Source organism: Syngnathoides biaculeatus, chromosome 4 (assembly GCF_019802595.1).
Source record: "Syngnathoides biaculeatus isolate LvHL_M chromosome 4, ASM1980259v1, whole genome shotgun sequence".
NCBI classification, from domain to species: Eukaryota; Metazoa; Chordata; class Actinopteri; order Syngnathiformes; family Syngnathidae; genus Syngnathoides; species Syngnathoides biaculeatus.
The window spans coordinates 26,050,319-26,071,024 of NC_084643.1; the positions used below are offsets into that span (position 1 = coordinate 26,050,319).

The 20,706-nt window shown below is 39.1% G+C and overlaps 1 protein-coding gene across 1 annotated transcript in view; it reads left to right on the forward strand.

Moving 5' to 3' along the window:
* Positions 1-18,063, forward strand: part of slc4a4a (solute carrier family 4 member 4a) — a 70,232-nt gene extending 52,169 nt beyond the window's left edge. The window contains exons 14-28 of the mRNA XM_061818602.1: positions 315-425; positions 496-670; positions 3,336-3,469; positions 3,979-4,253; positions 4,346-4,416; positions 4,824-5,009; positions 5,077-5,190; positions 6,396-6,557; positions 8,199-8,377; positions 8,769-8,841; positions 9,478-9,546; positions 9,613-9,786; positions 10,397-10,549; positions 13,372-13,430; positions 15,837-18,063. Of these exons, the coding sequence (XP_061674586.1) occupies positions 315-425; positions 496-670; positions 3,336-3,469; positions 3,979-4,253; positions 4,346-4,416; positions 4,824-5,009; positions 5,077-5,190; positions 6,396-6,557; positions 8,199-8,377; positions 8,769-8,841; positions 9,478-9,546; positions 9,613-9,786; positions 10,397-10,549; positions 13,372-13,430; positions 15,837-15,945 (2,044 nt within the window). The 3' untranslated portion in view covers positions 15,946-18,063. The remainder of the gene's footprint in view (positions 1-314; positions 426-495; positions 671-3,335; positions 3,470-3,978; positions 4,254-4,345; positions 4,417-4,823; positions 5,010-5,076; positions 5,191-6,395; positions 6,558-8,198; positions 8,378-8,768; positions 8,842-9,477; positions 9,547-9,612; positions 9,787-10,396; positions 10,550-13,371; positions 13,431-15,836) is intronic.
* The last annotated feature ends 2,643 nt before the right edge of the window (positions 18,064-20,706 follow it).

Sequence of the window (20,706 nt, forward strand, 5' to 3'; positions counted from 1 at the left end):
TTTTAAATGCCAGGGATTATCGCTGGGTGGAATTTACAGAGAGCTCCAAAATCATAACCCCATTGGAAAATAATTGGAAAATTGACGGGAACTTGTAGTACGCACACATTTAGGATGATTAAAGATTAAGAGACTTGTGTTCTGACTTTTTCCTCTGTTGATCTTTGCAACATGTTTTTGTAGAAAATTGTGACTAACATAACAAATATAATAATACAACATTATTGTCATACACCAGTTTTCTTTCTGGTAATTCGCCAGCACAATTAGCGCGATAGCTATTTCCCAACTTTGACTCCAAGTGTGACTTTCAGGAAAAACATGTATGCGGGTGGCGATTCTCAGATGAACGGCGACACGCCTCACGACAGCGGTCACGGAGAAGGCGGGCACGCCGTGGGCGAGGAGCTGGAGAAGACGGGAAGGTGCGACATCACAACAGGCTGTAAAATTCAGTTTACTAAACTCCTCATGAATCTATTTTGCGTGGCTCAGGTTTTGCGGCGGCCTTTTACTGGACATCAAAAGAAAAGCGCCTTTCTTGATCAGCGACATCACCGACGCCTTCCACATACAGGCCCTGTCTGCCATCCTTTTCATCTACCTGGGCACCGTCACCAACGCCATCACCTTTGGCGGCCTTCTGGGTGACGCCACGGAGAACATGCAGGTAAGACTGGTGAAAAAAACTACTGTTCCAAGATGTTGGATTTATTTCTTTCAACATCTATTTTCTTCATTTTGTATTTTTTTTTTTTAAAATGTGGATGATGTGTTTTGTCCAATCAGATTTCAGGTTCTACTGAACCTGCCTTCATAATCAGGAGGGCTGGCCCGGGTAACTGCAACTATATCAGCCACTGAGATTTTAAATTTGCCCCAGAGCGCTGGGCCTCGTTGACATCATCACTTTTCTGTTCTCTGATTGCTTAATCAGAGCAAATTGTTAGGATGAGCAAAACACATCTACTGTACAGTGATGCAGACACTTGAATATATTTATAATCAGCATCCCTTGTCTTGTCAGCACATATTGTATTCAAATTTTTCATGTTTTTGACATGTTATTAGATAAATATTGGTCCTTAATTTGTGTAAATGATCAACATTGCAAATTTGTGTGATGTTATAGTACATTTTTATATGGTTGATGGTTTGATGGTTATGACATGATAGTTTCATGTTTAGAAAGAGTACCACAGGTGGATTATTTGCCTTGATGATGCTAATTGAAAAGTACAGAGAAGGTCAGAAGGAGCTATATTGTGTCTTTGTGGATCTAGAGAAAGCCTATGACAGAGTATCAAGAGAGGAACTGTGGTACTGCGTGCAGAAGTCTGGTGTGGCGAAAAAATATGTTAGAATAGTACAGAACATGTATGAGGGCAGCAGAACAATGGTGACGTGTGCCGTAGGTGTGACAGAAGAATTTAAAGTGAAGGTGGGACTGCATCAGGGATCAGCTCTGAGCCCCCTCCTTCTTCCCTTGGACCATGATCTTCACAGATGATATTGTGATCTGCAGTGAAAGTAGGGAGCAGGTGGGGGAACAATTGACCCCTCCGTGGATATTGCGCAATCCGCGCCACTGACCAATCAGAGGCCAGAGATCTGCATAAACCAAAGCGCGTTTTTGCTCCCGCCATTTTCTCAGACAACATTGCATGGTCCAGTATAGGTTTAGTTAGCGTTTTATCGCGTATTTGGGTTATTTAACAAAAAATATGGTTAAGAGGTGTAGTCACGGACTTTGTAATAGTGACGACAGGTATCCTGAAAGGCTAGTTGGTGGAGTTCGATTCGTACCCTTTCCAAAACCGAAGACCCAGTACGAAAAATGCCTTTGATGGATCAAACTTTGTGGAAGACCGCATCATCAACTAAATCCATCTAATATCAACCGGAACACATATGTTTGCACAAAGGTATGCCCTATATTTGATTTTCAATACATGTCTCGTATAAATGAATTTGAAGTTCTTCGCTAGCATAACACTGCTGCGTGTGAACGATTGACACACTTATTCTTTGTTGAGCGATATTTAGCGATGATCGGACTGCACAAACGTATTGATTTCTTGCTGGCTCGCGGCCGAAGCTTAACCAGACTGTGTTTTCACGACGATATGTCCTAAATTTGATTTTTAATACACGTCTCGTATAAATGAATGAGACGTTCTCTGCTAGCATAACACTGCTACCTGTGAATGATTGAATGAAATCAGAAGCATGGCGTCTCTCTCAGTTAAGAATGTATTGTATTTAGAATCTATAATATATTGTTGATTTGAATGAAATCAGAAGCATGGAGTCTGTCTCAGTTCAGAATGTATTGTATTGTATTTGCCATTTTTACTGTTTGTCTTACGTCAGTGCACGTGGCGTGACGTCACTTCAGGATGCGTGGTTAAGTGCCCTGTACGGAGGGGTCAATTAGAAAGATGGAGGCATGTACTTGAAAGGAGAGGAATGAAGCCTCGCAAATAGGTTATTGTATTTCAAGAGGAACCACAATCTAACATTCAGGGAACATCAATGGAAAAACATCGAAGTCCCCTAAACCTGAAGTTGCCTCATAAAATGTACTTTAGTAAACATCATTGCAGGTGAATGTTGATAGTACTTGTGCATAATAAGGTACAAAAGTATTATTTTGTCAGCATCCTGGTGTCAAGGAACTATGTTGAGTTAAATTGAGTTGAGAGCTTCATATAGGGCTCTGCTGATGTCTTGTGGCATCTATGAGAAATTCTAAACCTTTTTGGATGGAACATCAACGATTCATGGAAGGATTAAAAAAGTAAAAAAAAAAAATTACTAAACATAACATAAATACCTTTTGGTTACTTGACACGATGAAAACAAACTTCCTTGCACACAACAATGTTTCCCTTTTATATGAACTTTGACATTGTACATAATGATAAGACTAAAAGTTAGCTAGTGCTGGCCTAGGCTTCTATGCCATTAACACAATATTCAAATTAATCCCAATATCCACTTTCCTTATCCTTTCTAAAGTGAACTGGCTAACAAAAATGCCAAATTAGTTAAGAACTGAAAAGTAGCTTTCTTTTGATATTCTTCTTTATTTACTTACTATTACTAAGATTTATTTATCCACGGAGGTTGAAAATAGTAACGACCATGTTTTCTTAAAGTAAGGATAAGTAAGTACAGATATATCTTTTCACATGTCCTGTATAAAATTAATAGGTCGTCAGAAAAATATTATCAAAGTAAAGTACAAATACCTGAAAAGTTAACTTAAGTGCAGTAAGGAAGTATTTATACTTGTGCCCACTTTGAACTTGTGATGGCGGTGCTGTTTTCAGGGTGTTCTTGAGAGCTTTCTGGGAACGGCTATCGCGGGTGGCGTCTTCTGCCTGCTGGCCGGCCAGCCCCTCACCATCCTCAGCAGCACCGGGCCCGTCCTCGTCTTTGAACGCCTCCTTTTCAACTTCAGCAAGTCAGTGTTAAGGCACAACACCCTCAAATGTAGAGGAAGACATGAAAAAAAAGTGAAAGACGAAAAAGTTCCCAGAAATTTTCTCCGATTTTTCTTTTATACACGCTCCATTCAAATAAAAGCAATAACACTGCAATTGAAATTATAAAATAAAATTAGGATTAATGAAATTAAAAAAAGAATAAAAATCAAAAAAATCCGAACTATTTTTTGCAGTAATAATACAGCATAACATTATTGATAGGACAAAATCCTTTTTCAAATACAACTTTTTTCTCTAAGAAAATGACCTTTCTCATAAATGACCATTATTTTTTCTGAAATGTACTTAATTCATGTTATGCAACACATTTTCTTCTCGTAAAATACAACTATTCCCATTGCATTTCAACTTTATTGTGGCTAAACGACTTTATTCTCGTAAAACTACCAACTTTTTCTTACAATAACATGACATGATATCATGGCAGCGTGACTTTTTTGAATTCTCCCAACTCTAATTCTCGTAGGGACAACGAATTCAACTACCTGGAGTTTCGCCTGTGGATCGGCCTGTGGTCGGCATTCCTGTGCCTGGTGCTGGTGGCCACCGACGCCAGCTACCTGGTCAAATACTTTACACGCTTTACCGAGGAAGGCTTCTCGGCCCTCATTAGCTTCATTTTCATCTATGACGCCTTCAAAAAAATGATCAAGCTGGCCCACCACTACCCCATCAACTCTGACTTTCGCATGGAGCGCGTCACAGAGTTTGACTGCCTATGTATGGCGCCCACAGTCCTCGGTGAGCGAGTTTTCACATTGTGGCTCTTATACAACCGAGTCTGTACGAGCACACCGACAGGAAAGTTTTCTTGTTTTGTTTTATTGTCGCAGAAAACAACTCAGAATTCACCGGGGACCCTTTAGAGGGCACCTCTATCTGGTTCTGGAACAACACAGATCTGGTAAGCGTTTCTGTCCGAGTGCCCACCCATTAGAGGTACATAGAACATTGAGTACAATGGAAATCTGGTACAGTTAAGATGTATTTTAACAGCCACATTGAACTGCAGCCAAGGTTGTCTTAGTGGCAAGTATACAGTACACCTTTACGCCTGAATATGATGTTCGTTACGGATATCAGAGGTGCACAGACCATTAATGTTATGTTAGAAGTCCACATCTCATTAAATACGGTGTAAACAGGCTACATCAGAGGTCTACAGACTCCTAAAAATGATGTTAATATAGTACATTTGATGGGCACAGAGCATTGCATATGAAGTTCAATAAATGTGGATAAATTTTAAATGCACTGGCCATGAGATATGAAAAATGCAATGGAAATGTAAACATGTTTAACCGTGTCCAGCCCATGAACGCCACGTGGTCGTCGCTCACCCGTACCGAATGCTTGAAGTACAACGGTGAGCTGGTGGGCAAGGCTTGCGACTTCGTGCCCGACATCGCCCTAATGTCCTGCATCCTCTTCTTCGGAACATACATCTGCTCCATGGGCCTGAAGAAGTTCAAGACCAGCCCCTTCTTCCCCACCACCGTGAGTGTGCTATGAGCTCTCAAATGCACACTTCAGGGTCTTCACTGTGTGTTTTCTTCACCGCCAGGTGAGGAAACTCATCAGTGACTTTGCCATTATCCTGACCATCCTCATCTTCTGCGGTGTGGATGCACTGATTGGTGTGGACACCCCCAAACTCATAGTGCCAACTGAATTCAAGGTCAGTGAACAGCAGAGAATTCTCTCCGGTACCCTACTGAGACCTAAGTTAACATTTATGCAATGTACAGTAGCATACTGCAACGTAACATAATAAGATGTAATTTATGATGCAAATTATTTTTAATGGAACATACCATACTGTTTTGTAACAGTAGGTGCGTACTATAAGGTTCTCTAATGTATGATATCGTAACCGTGAAATACTGTAGGACTACTATTACCGATAGTGCTTGTAATGTATTGTAGCATAATGAAGACACTGCCAGTTAATGTAATATAGCATACAAAAAATGGCTGTTGGATGTCACACTGTACCGTACTGTAATGTAACATAATGAAAAATAATGCAACAATGTAACGTAACACAATTTCATGGAATATAATGTAACACGGTGGCATGGTGCTGCAGCTGTAGAGCATTGGCTTCACAGTTCTGAGGACCGTGGATGAAATCCCAGCCCCGCCTGTGTGGAGTTTGCGTGTTGCATACCTGCATGGGTTTTCTCTGGGCACTCCAGTTTCCTCCCACATCCCCAAAACATATGTTAATTGGAGACTCTAAATTGCTCCTAGGTGTGTGTGATTGTGAGTGCGAATGGTTGTTTGTTTTTATGTGCCCTGCGATTGGCTGGCAAAGATTTCAGGCTGTACCCCGCCTCCTGCCCGAAAATAGCTGGGATAGGCTCCAGCACTAATGCGACCCTTGTGAGGATAAGCGGTTAAGACGATGGATGGATGGATGGATGGATGGATGGATGGATGGATGGATGGATGGATGGATGATGGATGGATGGACGGAAAGCAGACTGCCCAGAGAAAACCCATGCGGGCACAGGGAGAACATGCAAACTCCACACAGGATTCCTCAGAACTGTGAGTCAGGTATATTTAGTGGGAAGATAATTTGCTTTCTCCACCTTTGCAGCAATAGACTTTTGAACTTCTTGAAGCAACTGTGGTTACGTTTCATTGACAATCGCAGTTCCTGCAGTGCATGTCTTGGCCTCTGTGGGACAGTTTGAGAACAATGAGGTCCACACTTCTTTGTAAATCTCATAACCGTGCCAAAGTATCATATTAGTCACGACGCTGTTGATTTTTGCAACACGGTGATATGAACTGGCTCAGAGGCATGAAGACTCTTCAATGTGTGCCATTTTTCTATTTCCACAAAGATTATACTATTATATTACTTCTTCTTAGCCGACAAGTCCCCTCCGGGGCTGGTTCGTGCCGCCCTTTGGGGGCAACCCCTGGTGGGTATACCTGGCATCGGCTGTGCCCGCCCTGCTGGTCACCATCCTGATCTTCATGGACCAGCAGATCACTGCTGTGATCGTTAACAGGAAGGAGCACAAGCTCAAGGTGAGTGAGGCATAGCTGACATTCTCCCCGATGACCTTCGCACGCCTGCTTAATGTGTTTGTCATTCCTCTCATGCCAATGAGACATGTTTCATGCCAGTGAGGGAACACCTCAAGCTTTCCCTTGAAATTCAAGTAGTGACATGACTTTTTCGATTCAAATGAAATTGAATCTATCCTGTTATAGTTAAGAAAATCACAGGGAGTTTAAAATATCTGTGCACGCTTTGCAAGTGAACAGCTGAATCAAGGAAGAAAATGATTGACTATAATTCAGGCGGGGGGGTTTAAATATTTATAGAACAAATACAATCACATATTTTTAATAAACATATACTGTACAGTATATTAATTTATAATAAAAACTTGCACATTATATTCCATAATGCATTAGACTTTGAGTAAAATAAAGTGATGCAAAATAAAACTTTAAATGTGTATTTTTTGGAACCTATTCACAACTTTCTTTTCCTGTGGCAAAATAACGTCCGTTTATAAGCATTTGAAATTCTTTGAGCCTCTTCACAAATATTTTGGGATGATAGATTTGTTGTATATTTGTGGTTTAAATTATTAATATAGGCGATTATAATCACATATAATCACATCACAGGAGATCATAAACTATTCGTAGATTTTTGCGATTCACACTCAGGCTCTGTCATTATCCTCCAGTGAATAAAAGTTGTCCACTACTTATACGCTGCATCCTGTGTTAGAATCAATATAGAAATTAATAATCGTACATTAGGATAACATAGTGTCACAGGCACGTGCACAGATACTTTTTGGGGCCGGTGCTCAAGCCAAAAAAAGAGAACTCATCGCAAATAATTGAAATCAGCCAGACCATGTCCAATAAGAGGGTATTCCATCAATATGAGGAGGAGTGAGGGTGGGCAACACATTTTACCGCTTAATCCTCATAAAACAGCCAGTATGCCACGATGGCACATGTACGCACATGAAATCAAGTAAAGTGCTATGAAAAAGGAAAAGCACATGCTTATAAGTAAGGTGTCACTGGGTAAATGAAACACATCTCAGCATTTGAAGAGTTGACACAAGACAAAAGGCTTTGGAGTCAACGATTTCATTCGAACAAAACCTTTTGAATGCTTTCCGACACCATCCGTCCAAGGGTTTGGGTCCGTTTAGGGAAATGGTGGTCCAATCACTAATGTTTTCAGCAGTGTACCAACCTTTAGTGTAGTACTGGGTTCAATTCAGCACCAAATATGATCAATCGGACTGTAGCATTGCCTTGCTTCCATAACAAATATTTACATCGCAGCATAGCTAGCATAGGATAACATAGTAAGTTTCTTTCGGCTTGTCCCTTTCGGGGTCGCCACAGCGTGTCATCTCAGATGAACGCACATATGTTTGGCACAATTTTTACGCCGGATGCCCTTCCTGACGCAACCCTTCTCAGGGAGTGGAGGCCCCAGTGGGATACGAACCCACAACCCCTGGTTTATCAAACCAGTGCTCTAACCACTGAGCTACAGGGCCTCCCGTTAGCATAGGATAACATAACATAGCATTAAAGCATCGCCTATGAATGTTAGTAAGTGTAAATAACCAACATTGTGATTGTCTTGGTGGCTCTCTGCAATATTGGGTGCTTTCTGTGCTCCAGAAAGGTGCGGGCTACCATCTGGATCTGTTCTGGGTGGCCGTGCTGATGGTGGTGTGCTCCTTCATGGGCCTGCCGTGGTACGTGGCGGCCACCGTCATCTCCATCGCTCACATCGACAGCTTGAAAATGGAAACGGAAACGTCGGCACCTGGGGAGCAGCCCAAGTTCTTAGGAGTCAGGTGAGCTTCCAAGCAACTTAAAGCGACAGTACGAAAAACCTTAGTCTACCTTCAAAGCAAAAACTCGGTGTACCAGCCAGGACACCACAGTTAGCGCTAGCATCAGTGCTCGGCATCTGCAATCATTGGCATTCATCTGTGGTACCTTACATGTGAACGTTGAAGTGATGCTGTTAGTGTTTTCCCTTCATTTGAACGTTTTTGCTTCTGCTTTGTCATCACACATGCTGTGACAGCTGTGAGCAGAACTAACAAAAACAAAATCTACACAGCCTCCACGGGCTTAAATGTTGCACAGACCAAACGAGCACGTATAAGGATAGTTCGTATTGGAGCCCATCAACGTTGTATCTTGTCCTATATGCAGTATTTACTGTATGTATTATTGCAGGGAGCAGAGGGTCACTGGCATATGTGTGTTCATGCTTACTGGACTGTCTGTTTTCATGGCTCCCATTTTAAAGGTAAATAATGTCAAGCTTTCAAGGTTTATTGAATCATTATCTACAATGTATTTTTAATTTTCAACTTAAGTTATTATATACATATTTCATGTAATGAATAGCTTTTCCCTCTCACAAGCCACATTAGGCACATCCCTACAATCAAATGTTGTCCAATATAAGCGTTGAATACAATTTTTTGCAAAATATAATTTCATTTAACTTGATTCTTTTTTATACATATATATATATATATATATATATATATATATATATATATATATATATATATATGTTTTTTTTCTATTTTAAGCAAGCTACCGAATTGTTTAGAGTCAAGAAAGCAATAGTGTAGCATATTTTGCACAAGTTACCGTATGTTAGCATTGCATGAGAGGATTGCATTGCATAACAATAGCAGAGCAAAACATACTTAGCATAGAAAGCATAGCACAACCTGCCATAGCATAAGTAGTCATAAAATAACGGAACAGCTCAACACAGTAACTTTACATGATGACAAAGGTAGCAGAGCATATCTAGCTCAATAGACAATAAATTAAGACGGCATAAGATAATATTCCACAGCATACTAAACGTGTGCAAACCTGGACAAAAATATGTGCAGTGTTGAATTTAAATTTTTTTCCCCATTAGTTCATCCCTATGCCGGTGCTGTATGGAGTCTTCCTGTACATGGGTGTGGCCTCTCTCAACGGAGTTCAGGTAGACTCTTCTTCCGCGAATCCTCTATTTATGATCCTGGCTCAGCAATCATATTTCTCCATCTAGTTCATGGACCGTCTAAAGCTGCTGCTGATGCCGGCAAAGCACCAGCCCGACCTGATTTATCTGCGACACGTGCCGCTCAGGAAGGTGCATCTGTTCACCTTCATCCAGGCGCTCTGTCTGGCCCTGCTCTGGATCCTGAAGTCCACCGTGGCTGCCATCATCTTCCCTGTCATGGTAAGACCCGAGTCTCCCGAAATGGATTTTAGATTCACCAGTTTGTGTTCAAGCAAAGAAAAGCGTGATGGTTTCGGGGATGTTGCAACTAGGAAACGGCACATGCCATAAATGTGCGTATTTTCTGAGGGACATTATGGAGGAATCCCCCAAAAAATTAAAGTCCAAGTTATGTATTTACTTTAGTGGAAGACTGGAGATCGTGTTCACTGGGGAGTTTGAAACAGTCTCCAGAACTGTTCCACCTAATCTGCACAGGTTCCCACAAAAACTTGATTGTTGTTCTTTTTTTAGGGTCCCTGGTGGAATTTTGAGACAATGAAAGGGTAAAATAATATAAGAATGATCATACATACTACACAAGTTATCAAAACAGGTTAAAGTAAATGACAGGGGGGAAAATCCTTTTTACTTTGCACTTTCCGTAAGTACATTCCAGAGTCTGTACTTTTTAAATTTTACCTGGGTACAGGAGTTGAATCAGTACTTTACCAACCTTTATCTCTTTTATCAATCTTTTATTTTACACAGATACAGTATCTGTGCTTCTACTCTAGTTCAGAGCGAGTACTTTTGAGACAAGATTATGAAATTCCCTTTTATTTTTTAGATCCTGGCGTTGGTAGCCGTGAGGAAGGCCATGGACTGCATGTTCTCGCAGCATGACCTCGGTTTCTTGGACGACGTCATCCCCGAGAAAGAGAAGAAGAAGAAAGAGGATGAGAAAAAGAAGTGCAGCGGCCAAGACAGCGACGCCGATGACGTAAGTGCACAAATGTCCTTCAAATGGACAAAATCTCTGGGTCACTGGAAATTCCTTAAATGACCCCGGAAAGGCCAACATACCTCCAGCCATTATCTAAGGTGGGTGGCGGGGGCAGTAGCTTTAGCAGGGACACCTGGACTTCCCTCTCTCCCGCCACTTCATTCAGCTCTTCCAGGGGGATCCCGAGCTGTTCCCAGCCCAGTCAAGAGACGTAGTATCGCCAGTATGCCCTGGGTCGTGCCCTGTGTCGTGCCCTGTGTCGTCCCCTGGGTCTCAAATGTTTTTCCATTTGTAGGCCACCATACAATTTTGATGTTGGTAGTTTATGGTCCCCTTTTGGAACATTCATTGAATTCGGTTCAACTGATCCGAATGGGGTTAGGAACCTTCTTGGTGGAAACTGTGGGCCACCCTATCATCCTTAGGACACATGCATGTTATAAAGTCCCAATGACTCGGGTGTCAATTTTTTTGTGGGTGAACATCAGGTGTTGAGGACCCGTTTTTTTTTTTTTTTGTGTGTGTGTGTGTGTGGTCTCTCCAACAGTCTGACTATCCTTACAATGAGAATGTCCCCAGCATTAAAATTCCCATGGACATGATGGAGCAGGAACCTTTCTTAGGTGGTCAGGCCACAGACAGTGAGTAGATGACCAAGCGGCATCGCATGCAAATCGCTTCCCTCATCATCTTCTTCTTCTTTTTTCCGCCTCTTTGTTTGCAAAGCACCCCCTGACCTTTAGATTTTGCTCTCTTTGACGCTAACAGATGATTTTTCTTTTTAACTTTGTAATTTTGTCACTTTCATGGCTCTAATATCTGCATGTACATCCATTTTCTCTTGATAGAACTAACATTTTTTTTACTAGATGTGCACTTTTTATTACATCGCATGTATTTCTGTTCATTTTGTATGACAAAAGGGAAGTAATAATAATAATAATAATAATTGTTATTATAGATTTTCTGTAAAATTCACTGCATACCTACCAGAAATCTAAGTTTTTTTTAAATCATGCAAAGGTTTCTTATTTGAGATGGGAGCTAGACATGCAAACATTTTTGTTTCAATGTTAGTTTTATATGCTAATAAATTTTTAAAAATCCAATTATATTTACATAATATTATACATTATTTTTTCCAAAATATTTGAGGAATTTGTAAAAAAAAAAAGACAAAATGTCCAACATTTTAAAATGTTTTATTTAAAAATATCAGGTTTACAATTTTTGTGAAAGAAGTCATTTAGATTTTTTTTCCCAGCAATATTGACAACTGATAACTTATTACTTCTCCAAACCCATCATAATACCAAGGACCAACATAATTGTAATATAATTTTATTTAATGGTTTATATCATGCCTCTTCAAAAATTTCCTGGCCAAGGACTTCCAAACTGATAGAAGGGTGGCGTGGGGGCCCCCTACAGATGTATATTGTATATAATTGTGTTTTATATCTAACTGGTCGTATAATAGAATGCCTTCAGAGTCATATAGACTATAATTAAAAATTGTATTATACTAGGATAATAGAATAATTTGTTGTCATATATCTTCTATTGTCACTATGCACAATTACAGTGATATAAAGATGAGGTGCGATGTATTACTGTACTTAATGTACAATCAATTCTATAGTATTGAAAACTGGAGTTTATTTTTTCCCTTTTAAATTATTTTAAACTTGATAAGAACAGGTAATCAATCACGTTAATGGTGCTGCTGAGCAAAGCGGCGCTGTTGTCTGTTTTGATACGACAGTAGTACCATTTGTCTATACAGTACTGTCCATTCAGCGAATACTGGAGAGGAAGATGTGTATTGGGTTAGTTGTTAGTCCGTTTTGACAACTGTCGTTCCTGACTGATAAAGCCGCCTCCAACCTGCTCCTCTGTCGGCTTACGCTGCCATGGGGATGCCGTGACTCCGTAGTCCGCTGGGTCTTGCTGAGAGGACAGTAAACAAACGTTGTAGTTACGAGCTTACAGTCATTGGATAATCACAGTTCCAGTAAGTGCCAGGGATATGTGGAAAATTACTTTGGATAGCGACTATTTTTTGGCATCATAGGCAAAAAATTTTGGTCAAAATATCCGTGACTGTCTCACAAGCCGATGCAACAGCAGCCGGTGTTGACCAGCAAACAACTGAATGAGACGGCTCGTGTCAACTGTCTGGTTCTTTTTGGTATCGGACCAATACGTGTGGTGTCATTATTTGTTTAAACCATTTTTATTTTTTGTTATTTTTTAACATTTGAGTATTTAATATTTAACCATGCTTTATACTGTTAGTGTTTAGTATTGCAAATTGTTAATTCAATTATATTTAATTTATAGCCAATCATTGTATTCCATTTTTATTTACATTTTACAAATCTCAACTTCATTTGAATTTTGTTCTATATTTTATTGGAAATATATATCCATTAATTTTAGTTTAAAAAATATAAAGATGAAATATTTTTCTTTCGCGTTCACATTCATATTAATATTTCATAAGTACAGTATTTGATATTCATAGACTTATTTAAAGCTGTATTTTAATTTAATTTGTTTAAACTTAATTTACTGTATTTTGATATTTTAATGTGCAATTTATATAATATTTTGTCATTTATTTAGCCCTTTTTTAAAATTAACTGTCGATTGTGAGAAAAGTCCATTTTTTCACACAGTACTATTGTTGTGGTTGTAATTGCTCAAAAGTAGGTTTCTAATAATGAATGGTTAAAACAACAGCTGCAGTACAAAGTGTAAAAGTGAATAATGTGTGTACATCGGAATTTACATCTGGTCATGTTTCTCCCCCACAGCAGAGAAACACACCTCATGCTGATCAGCTTCACTACTACCGCGCCAACTGCTTGTCCAGGTGAGACACGTACATATATACATGTATTCATATACAGTGATGTGAAAAACTATTAGACCCCTACTGAAATTCTTACTTTTAGATTTTATTTATTAAGGGAATTTTTTTCAAGAACTGTTCAAACATGTGACCCAATGTGAACAAGAACTTTGTTAATTCATGAATTTACTGTGGCTCACCAAATTTTTGGGAAAGCTGAGTTACCTCCGGACCTCTTCAGTCAGGAAATCCCTTAAATGGATCCTGTCTATGAAGATGGAAGCAGCCGAAAGATGCCAGGAGCTGCAACAAAAGGCCACCCCTGAAAGAAATTAAAGAACATATGAGAAATTAAGTAATTGACATCTATTAATCTTGGTTATAAAGCCATTTCTTATGTTTAATACTCCACCAAACCACGGTGAGAGCCATTATCCACAAATGGAGAAAACATTGAACAGTGGTGAACAGCTAGCATACAAAATTCTCACAAAATGACAGTGATGACGCAAAAGAACCCAGGACAACCGTTTAAGAACTTCAAGCCAGTACAATTTGGTCGCATTTAACTTTTAAGTGCAATACGTTTTCATGTATCTTGGCTGCTTATCTTCACAACGGTCGGGGGGAATGCTGGAGCCTATCCCACCAGTCAACGGGCAGGAGGCGGGGTACATCCTGAACTGTTTGCCAGCCAATAATCTTTTAGAAATGTTTGTTTTCAAATATTTATTTCGGCATAACTTTTGTGTGACTCAAAGTAAGTGAAGCACATTTCACAAATTTTCCCATAATATATTTAAGCAGAGATGCACACGCACTTGGGTCCTGGGTCCAAAACCCTTTCAGTATGACCGAACCGACTTACAAGGCGAAAGGCAGCTGCGCTCACAGGACTTCGGTAATGTCAATATGTCTTACCAGAGGTCTTTTGTGTACACAGCTGCTTACTCGGCAAAAAAAAAAAAGAAAGAAAAAAAAAAAACAACCAAAAAAACCCACAAAACATTTCATGTATTACTGATCATGAAGAGCATCCACAGTTTTGGTGCACGTTGTCCTTGAATATTGGACAGAGCATGATGATGTAACACTGTGCTGACATAGCAACCCTCCCAAGCCCTAATCCCGTCCCACAAAAAAAAAAAAAAAAAAAAAAAAAATTGTCTTGTGGTCAAATGACCTCCTCACAGACTTTCACACATGCACGGAGCTCTTCAAACTCACGATTGAGTCCCAAGTTTAGAGACTTCTCATTTATTAACATGACAAACTGGATCAATGCCACCGTGCAACCTTTTACTGGACTGCTGTTGCACTTTTTCCTTTTCAGGCTTTTGTACGACAGACTGATGTCATGGTTTAGGATAAGACTAAGGGTTAGGCTATTTATTGATTACTCATTGTCTCTGAAAAAGGAAGTTACAATATACTAACAACAGCAAAAAACACAAACGACATTCATCATGCACAATTTCAAGAGCGCTAATACTATTTCAGTATTGATATTTTGCTGATATTTTGTTGAAGCTGGAGAATTTGCTGGTGTCAGGCCAAAACCTCCTCCATGTCCAAACCTGGTCAAATTTAGCTTTTTTCACAAATCGATAACATTGGTCAGTTCCCAGGTTGGTCACTTATTTTTACAAATTATTGACGACTCTCAAAAGGTTGAAAATTTGTTGTTGTGCGTCCATCCTTGTTTGTATTTGTGTGTTATGCTGACTGTTTTTGTTCTATTGCGGTTTGTTTGAATGTCAATCTTTGTCTTATGTTTGTCTTAAATTGTAGTGCGTGTTAATGTGTCGTAAACCCCCCCCCCCCAAAAAAAAATCTCACATTAGCCATGACTGATTGCAATGGAGTGATACTCTCACACTTAACATTTTCAGTTTGACGTTTTAAAAATCAAGAAGTTGGCCGTCAAGCTGAAATTTTGCAAATTCTACTTTTGTTCTAAATCTTCAGCTTCCCGAGGCATTTTTGAAAAATTTTGAAGAACGGTATTTTGCGATAGTTTCAGGAAAGCTCCTGAAGCCCAAAGAAACCAATCAGCGCAGGGCTACGGGGTCGTGCCAGCCAGTGCACGGAAAATGATTGGCACCTCATCAGTCACAGCTTCTGCATCTGATTGGTTGATTTCCTTGGGTGCAAGAAAGGGTTTGATTTCATCACAGATAGTTTTACAACTGTACTGCAGCCAGTTTAAAAAAAAAAAAAAAACGAAGCACTGCAAAGGCTCTGAAGTAACGCTATTTTTATCTACGTTTCTCTTTCTATTGAAGAAAATCAATTAAAAGTGCAAATCATCTTTTCTGGGGAAACAAATTGGGGATTTTATTTTAAGGCCGCATTTCGTCGCACTACCTGGTGGTTCTTTTTCAGGCCAGCCAGTGTGTTAACAGCTGCGACGTTGATGTGTTTCAGCCCTGAGATGAGTCCGCTGAAGCCGGTGCCTCAAATTAGAATAGAAATGGACCCGGACGACGGCAACCCTTTCTACTGGCGGAGCCGAGGATCCGAGACGTCTCTGTAGACCTGCCGAGCCTCCACTTGTTGGGAAGCGGGGGTGTGTATGTCCAGGGCTGACACCACCCCACCACCACCATCTTCTTCTTCTTCTACTACAAATCAGAACATGCAAGCTAACTGTACTACTACTTCTTCTATGCAACTGCAGCTCTGTCTTACCGCGCATGGAGTTCCCTCCCCGCTTTGTTTTATATCTATCAACCGTCTGTACTTTTATATCTACAAATATATAAATAAAAATCTCTTATATATTATGATAACATTTTCCTGTAGCAGGAAATGTACATTTTAATAGTCTACCTCTTGTTTCAAACGAACACGTGTCGATTGATCCTGGAGAGGGATTTGCTGTACCATAGACGGAAAAGGGGTGCTTATGTGATGAAATAGCTATTAACGGTTAATTAACTGTGGACAAGACACCAATTTTGATTTGTTTTTACTACTTCATGGAATCAGTGTTTATTTTCTTCCATTTTTTGAATGATTCTCTTTTTGTGTGTCGGTATATTTTTCATACGCCGGGTTTTGCTCAGCTATAAGCGTTATCGTGTTTGCGATACGTTACCTTTCAAGTGGCTTATAAGGTCCATTCAGACTACAATTCACAATACAATTAAAAAAAGGGACTTTTGGACTAATCAAAACTGACATTTCAATCATCAATATTAGCTTTTTCATTTTTTGTTTTAATGATTTGTCTTGGATGCAAAAAAATGAAATCCCATTTAATAGTTTGGAAAAAGAAATGCCCAAGTTATCGTAACATTAGAACTGGTAGGTGACTCCAAAATTGCATTAATTAAAACTATCAATCTTTTCAACCCTGAAATTCATTTTAAGTAGCTTTGGCCCCCAGGCTTACTTATGGTCAATATGTGTAATAAGAACCCAATTTGTAGCTAAACTATAGTTGACTACTGGCTGGAAGTCACGTGCACGTATTTATTACATAACATGAATAATCCAATCAATATTATGAATTTTACCTGACCCCATAACATCTTTGTCCTCTGACCTTTAATAATTCAAAGCCCAAGCGTTCAATGTAAAATACTCAAGAAATAAGAAGAATCTCTTGAATGCTGGATTAGTCTAAAAAAGAAAATCTCATCAAAAAAACAATAAATGGTTGAATGCTGGCTTTGGTCGTAGGAGACTTCATTGTGTCGTGCAATTTAGGCAGCACTCAGGCAACAAATTTGACAACTTCTCAGTGATTTTAAACTATTTTAAAGCTACATTTTAATCATAAAACTACACAAATACCATGTCTAAAAATAGTAACTAACTACTATTACTACTGTAATAGTAATGTACATCAAACTCTCAGTAAGAAGCACTCTCCAAAATTATTACAAAAAAATCTCTTGACGGCTGCTTTTGTCCCATGAAAGAAAAAAAATAAATACAATATTTTAAACATTGTCAATTGCTTTAAATAGGTTTGGATTTTGTGTCCTTTATCCAAATCTTGAGCAACAGATTTGAGAGGTTCACAGTGCCGTGAAACAATTGCGATGATAACTTTTCCTCATAAAACTCCCCAAATACCCAAAAGAAATGAATAGAAAATCAGTTATGCATTTGAATCGATCTTGAATAGCTTTGGTTGTGTGTCCTGCAAATTCAGGTGGACCCCGAACAACAAGTTTGGCATCTCAAGGATGGAAATGATTTGATAGCTTTTTGTTCAAAATCCCATTAAAAAGTAGTCAATTCTATTTAGTGGCGTGAGTGTGTCCTGTCTCCTGTAATTTAGGCAACCCTCTAAAGAGAGTTGATGGAGTGACTGCAATTATCAGGTCTGTTTGTGACTTACAGAAGCGTTTTGTTTGTTTGTTTTTGTTTGTCCCACTTCAAGATCAAGATATGTATTCACACCATGTAGAATATAAAAGGGGCTGCATTGTGGGTTTCCCGAATCTCGTTAACAAAATGCTTGCCCATCAGCCAAAGTAGCAATGGGATATTTAGAGTCACTTTAGTGTTTTGTTTTTTGTTTTTGTTTTTTTTTCTGTCAAAACAAATACATCAATAAATTCAATGAGTCAAGAATGGGCATAAAAATATGAGTTTTTGTTTGTGTGTTTGTTTCTGTTTGATTGTTCATTAACCTTTTGGGTGACGTTTGAGAATAAGTACTTTAGACGTTCTATTTTTCAAATGAAATGTATATTGAAAATAAAAAGTTATTAAACGGACATTTACTGTTGCCTCGTGATTGAATTTGACAAGTGCCACGAACAGAATCAGCAGTTCGGTTCGCCCTTAAAAAAAATGAACGCACAGCTCCCTCCAGTGTTCATAATATTGTATTGCAGGGGTACGTGGACAACTTTTCGCTCTCTCATTACTGACTAAATAGATGTACGGTGGGATGAGTGGTTAAAGAGTCTGCCTCACATTACTGAAGACTCGGATTCAAATCCCTACCCCCCCCCCTTTGTGGACTTTTTTTCTCTCCCCGTGCCTATGTGGGTTTTCTGGGGACACTTAGGTTTCCTCCCACTATCAAAATCATGCATGGCAGGTTAATTGGGGACTCTAAATTGCCCGTAGGTGTGATTAGGCGTGTGACTTGTCTCTCTCCATGTGCCTTCCGATTGGCTGACAATCAGTTCAGAGTGTACCCTGTCTCCTGCCCGATCATTGGTGGGATAGGGTCCAACACTTGAGCAACCCTTGTGAGGATGAGGTGCTCCGAAAATAGATGGGAGTAGTATATTAACAAATTTGCAATTTAACATTGAATAATTATATTTTCTTTTAAAATTCAAGTTTTTGCTCATATTAAGACTACAACCAACTCCAAATATGACTTTATACACTTGTAAGCTTTCCTGTTTCCTATTGCATAATTCCAATTTCGTTTATGTTTATGTTGTCAAATGAAATCACAATTTGTAATATTTTGACGACTGCCAGAGAACAAATTTAATCTTGTAGAGTTTCAGCCTTTTTTTGGTCTTATTACACTTTTATGTTTTATCACATTTTTTTCCCCACAAGATTAGTCCCTAAAAACCATGTTAAAAATTGGAATGCTGCGAAAACGTTTTCTCATTAAAGAAATCTTCACTGCATTAATGTGACCTTCCAATATACAAACTTACATTTTTCTTGTGATATTTTTAGTCACTCATCATAAAAATACAGCTTTCTCCACGAAACATGACAATTCTTTTCTCGTAATTATACTTTTCTGTTTTAAAATTTTTTCTCATGATTTTACCCTGTAAGACATTAACTTTTTTCCTTGTAATACTGCATTTTAGTCCCTTAAAATTATGATTTAGAAAAATAATTTATACTAATATAAAATGTTTTATTCAGATATTTTTTCCTATATTGTTCCTTTAAAATATTTTCCTCTTCATATTATAAAAATGTAGTCCCATAAATTTCTATGTATACCTGTATATTTTAAAACTAAGACATCATGTTTTATTCAGGGAAACATTTTCTCGTAGCTTTTGAACTTTTCCCCCCTCTCCTATTACAGCTTTAGTCCTTTAAAATGATTAATTAAGTTCATGTTTTTATGTTTATTCAAGTAAAATTTGTTTGGAAAAGAGTTTCTGGTAATATCACAACTTTGTTCTCTTGTAATCATGATTTGTAAAAAAAAAATAGATGCAACTTTCTTTCTTGTATTTTTTTCTGGAAAGTAGAATTTCCCCCTCTTGTTTCAAGTAATATTACAGTTTTATTCCTGGAAAATAATTTATGTTTTTAAGCATAAAATAAAGTTTTTATTTGCTTTTTTTTTTTTAGATTTTCAATTGGTATACTTGTATAATTATTAATTACAATAAATACAAGTAGCAATAACTACTTAACAAACAAATGACGTGAATGTGCATCGCAAATGTAATCAATCCCACCTAATTGAGCCAAGCCAGGGAAGTCGATAACGAGATGATCTCATCCGGCTGCGCATTATGCCGAATTAGCCAAAAGGAGCGGAAGCGATTCCACACGCTGACGTCAAAGCAAACATTTCATGCCAAAACCATCACCTGGATGATCCGGAGCCCATTTGCTACCAGAGAACTGACAAGAGCTGTCACGTACACATAGACATACACACACAGTGCTATGTATGAACATCAATCCATCCGTGTTCTTAGCCACTTATCCTCACAAGTGTCACGGCAGTGCTGGAGCCAATCCCAACTGTCAACGGGCAGGAGGCGGGGTACACCCTGAACTGGTTGCCAGCCAAATGGAGGGCACATGGAGACAGACAACAGCTGCACTCACAATCACACTTAGGGGCAATTTAGAGTGTACAATTAATGTTGCATGTTTTTGGGACGTGGGAGGAAACCAGAGTGTCCGGAGACAACCCACGCAGGCACGGTGAGGACATGCAAACCCCACACAGGCGGGTCCGGGATTGAACCTGGGACTTCAGAACTGTGAGGCCAATGCCTTCCAGCTGACCCACCATGCCACCTGTATCATCCATTATTTGCTACTTTTGATTCATCTTGTGGCATTTCAGAGCCAAGGAACTATGTTGAAGTGAATTGTGGAGCTTAATTTAGGCAGAAAAATGATGCTTTGCTGTCAGCATGTTACATTTCTTGGCAATGACTTTAAACCCCTTTTTAGGGGGGATTAATGACTCCAATTATTGCAAGGGAATCCTGCCTAATGAGTGTAATACTGTCACACACACGAACGCACTCAAGCAGGAGCTGCTGTTGGTCACAGCTCACGCCCAGACAGTCACATGCAGACTTGCTGACGTCACAGG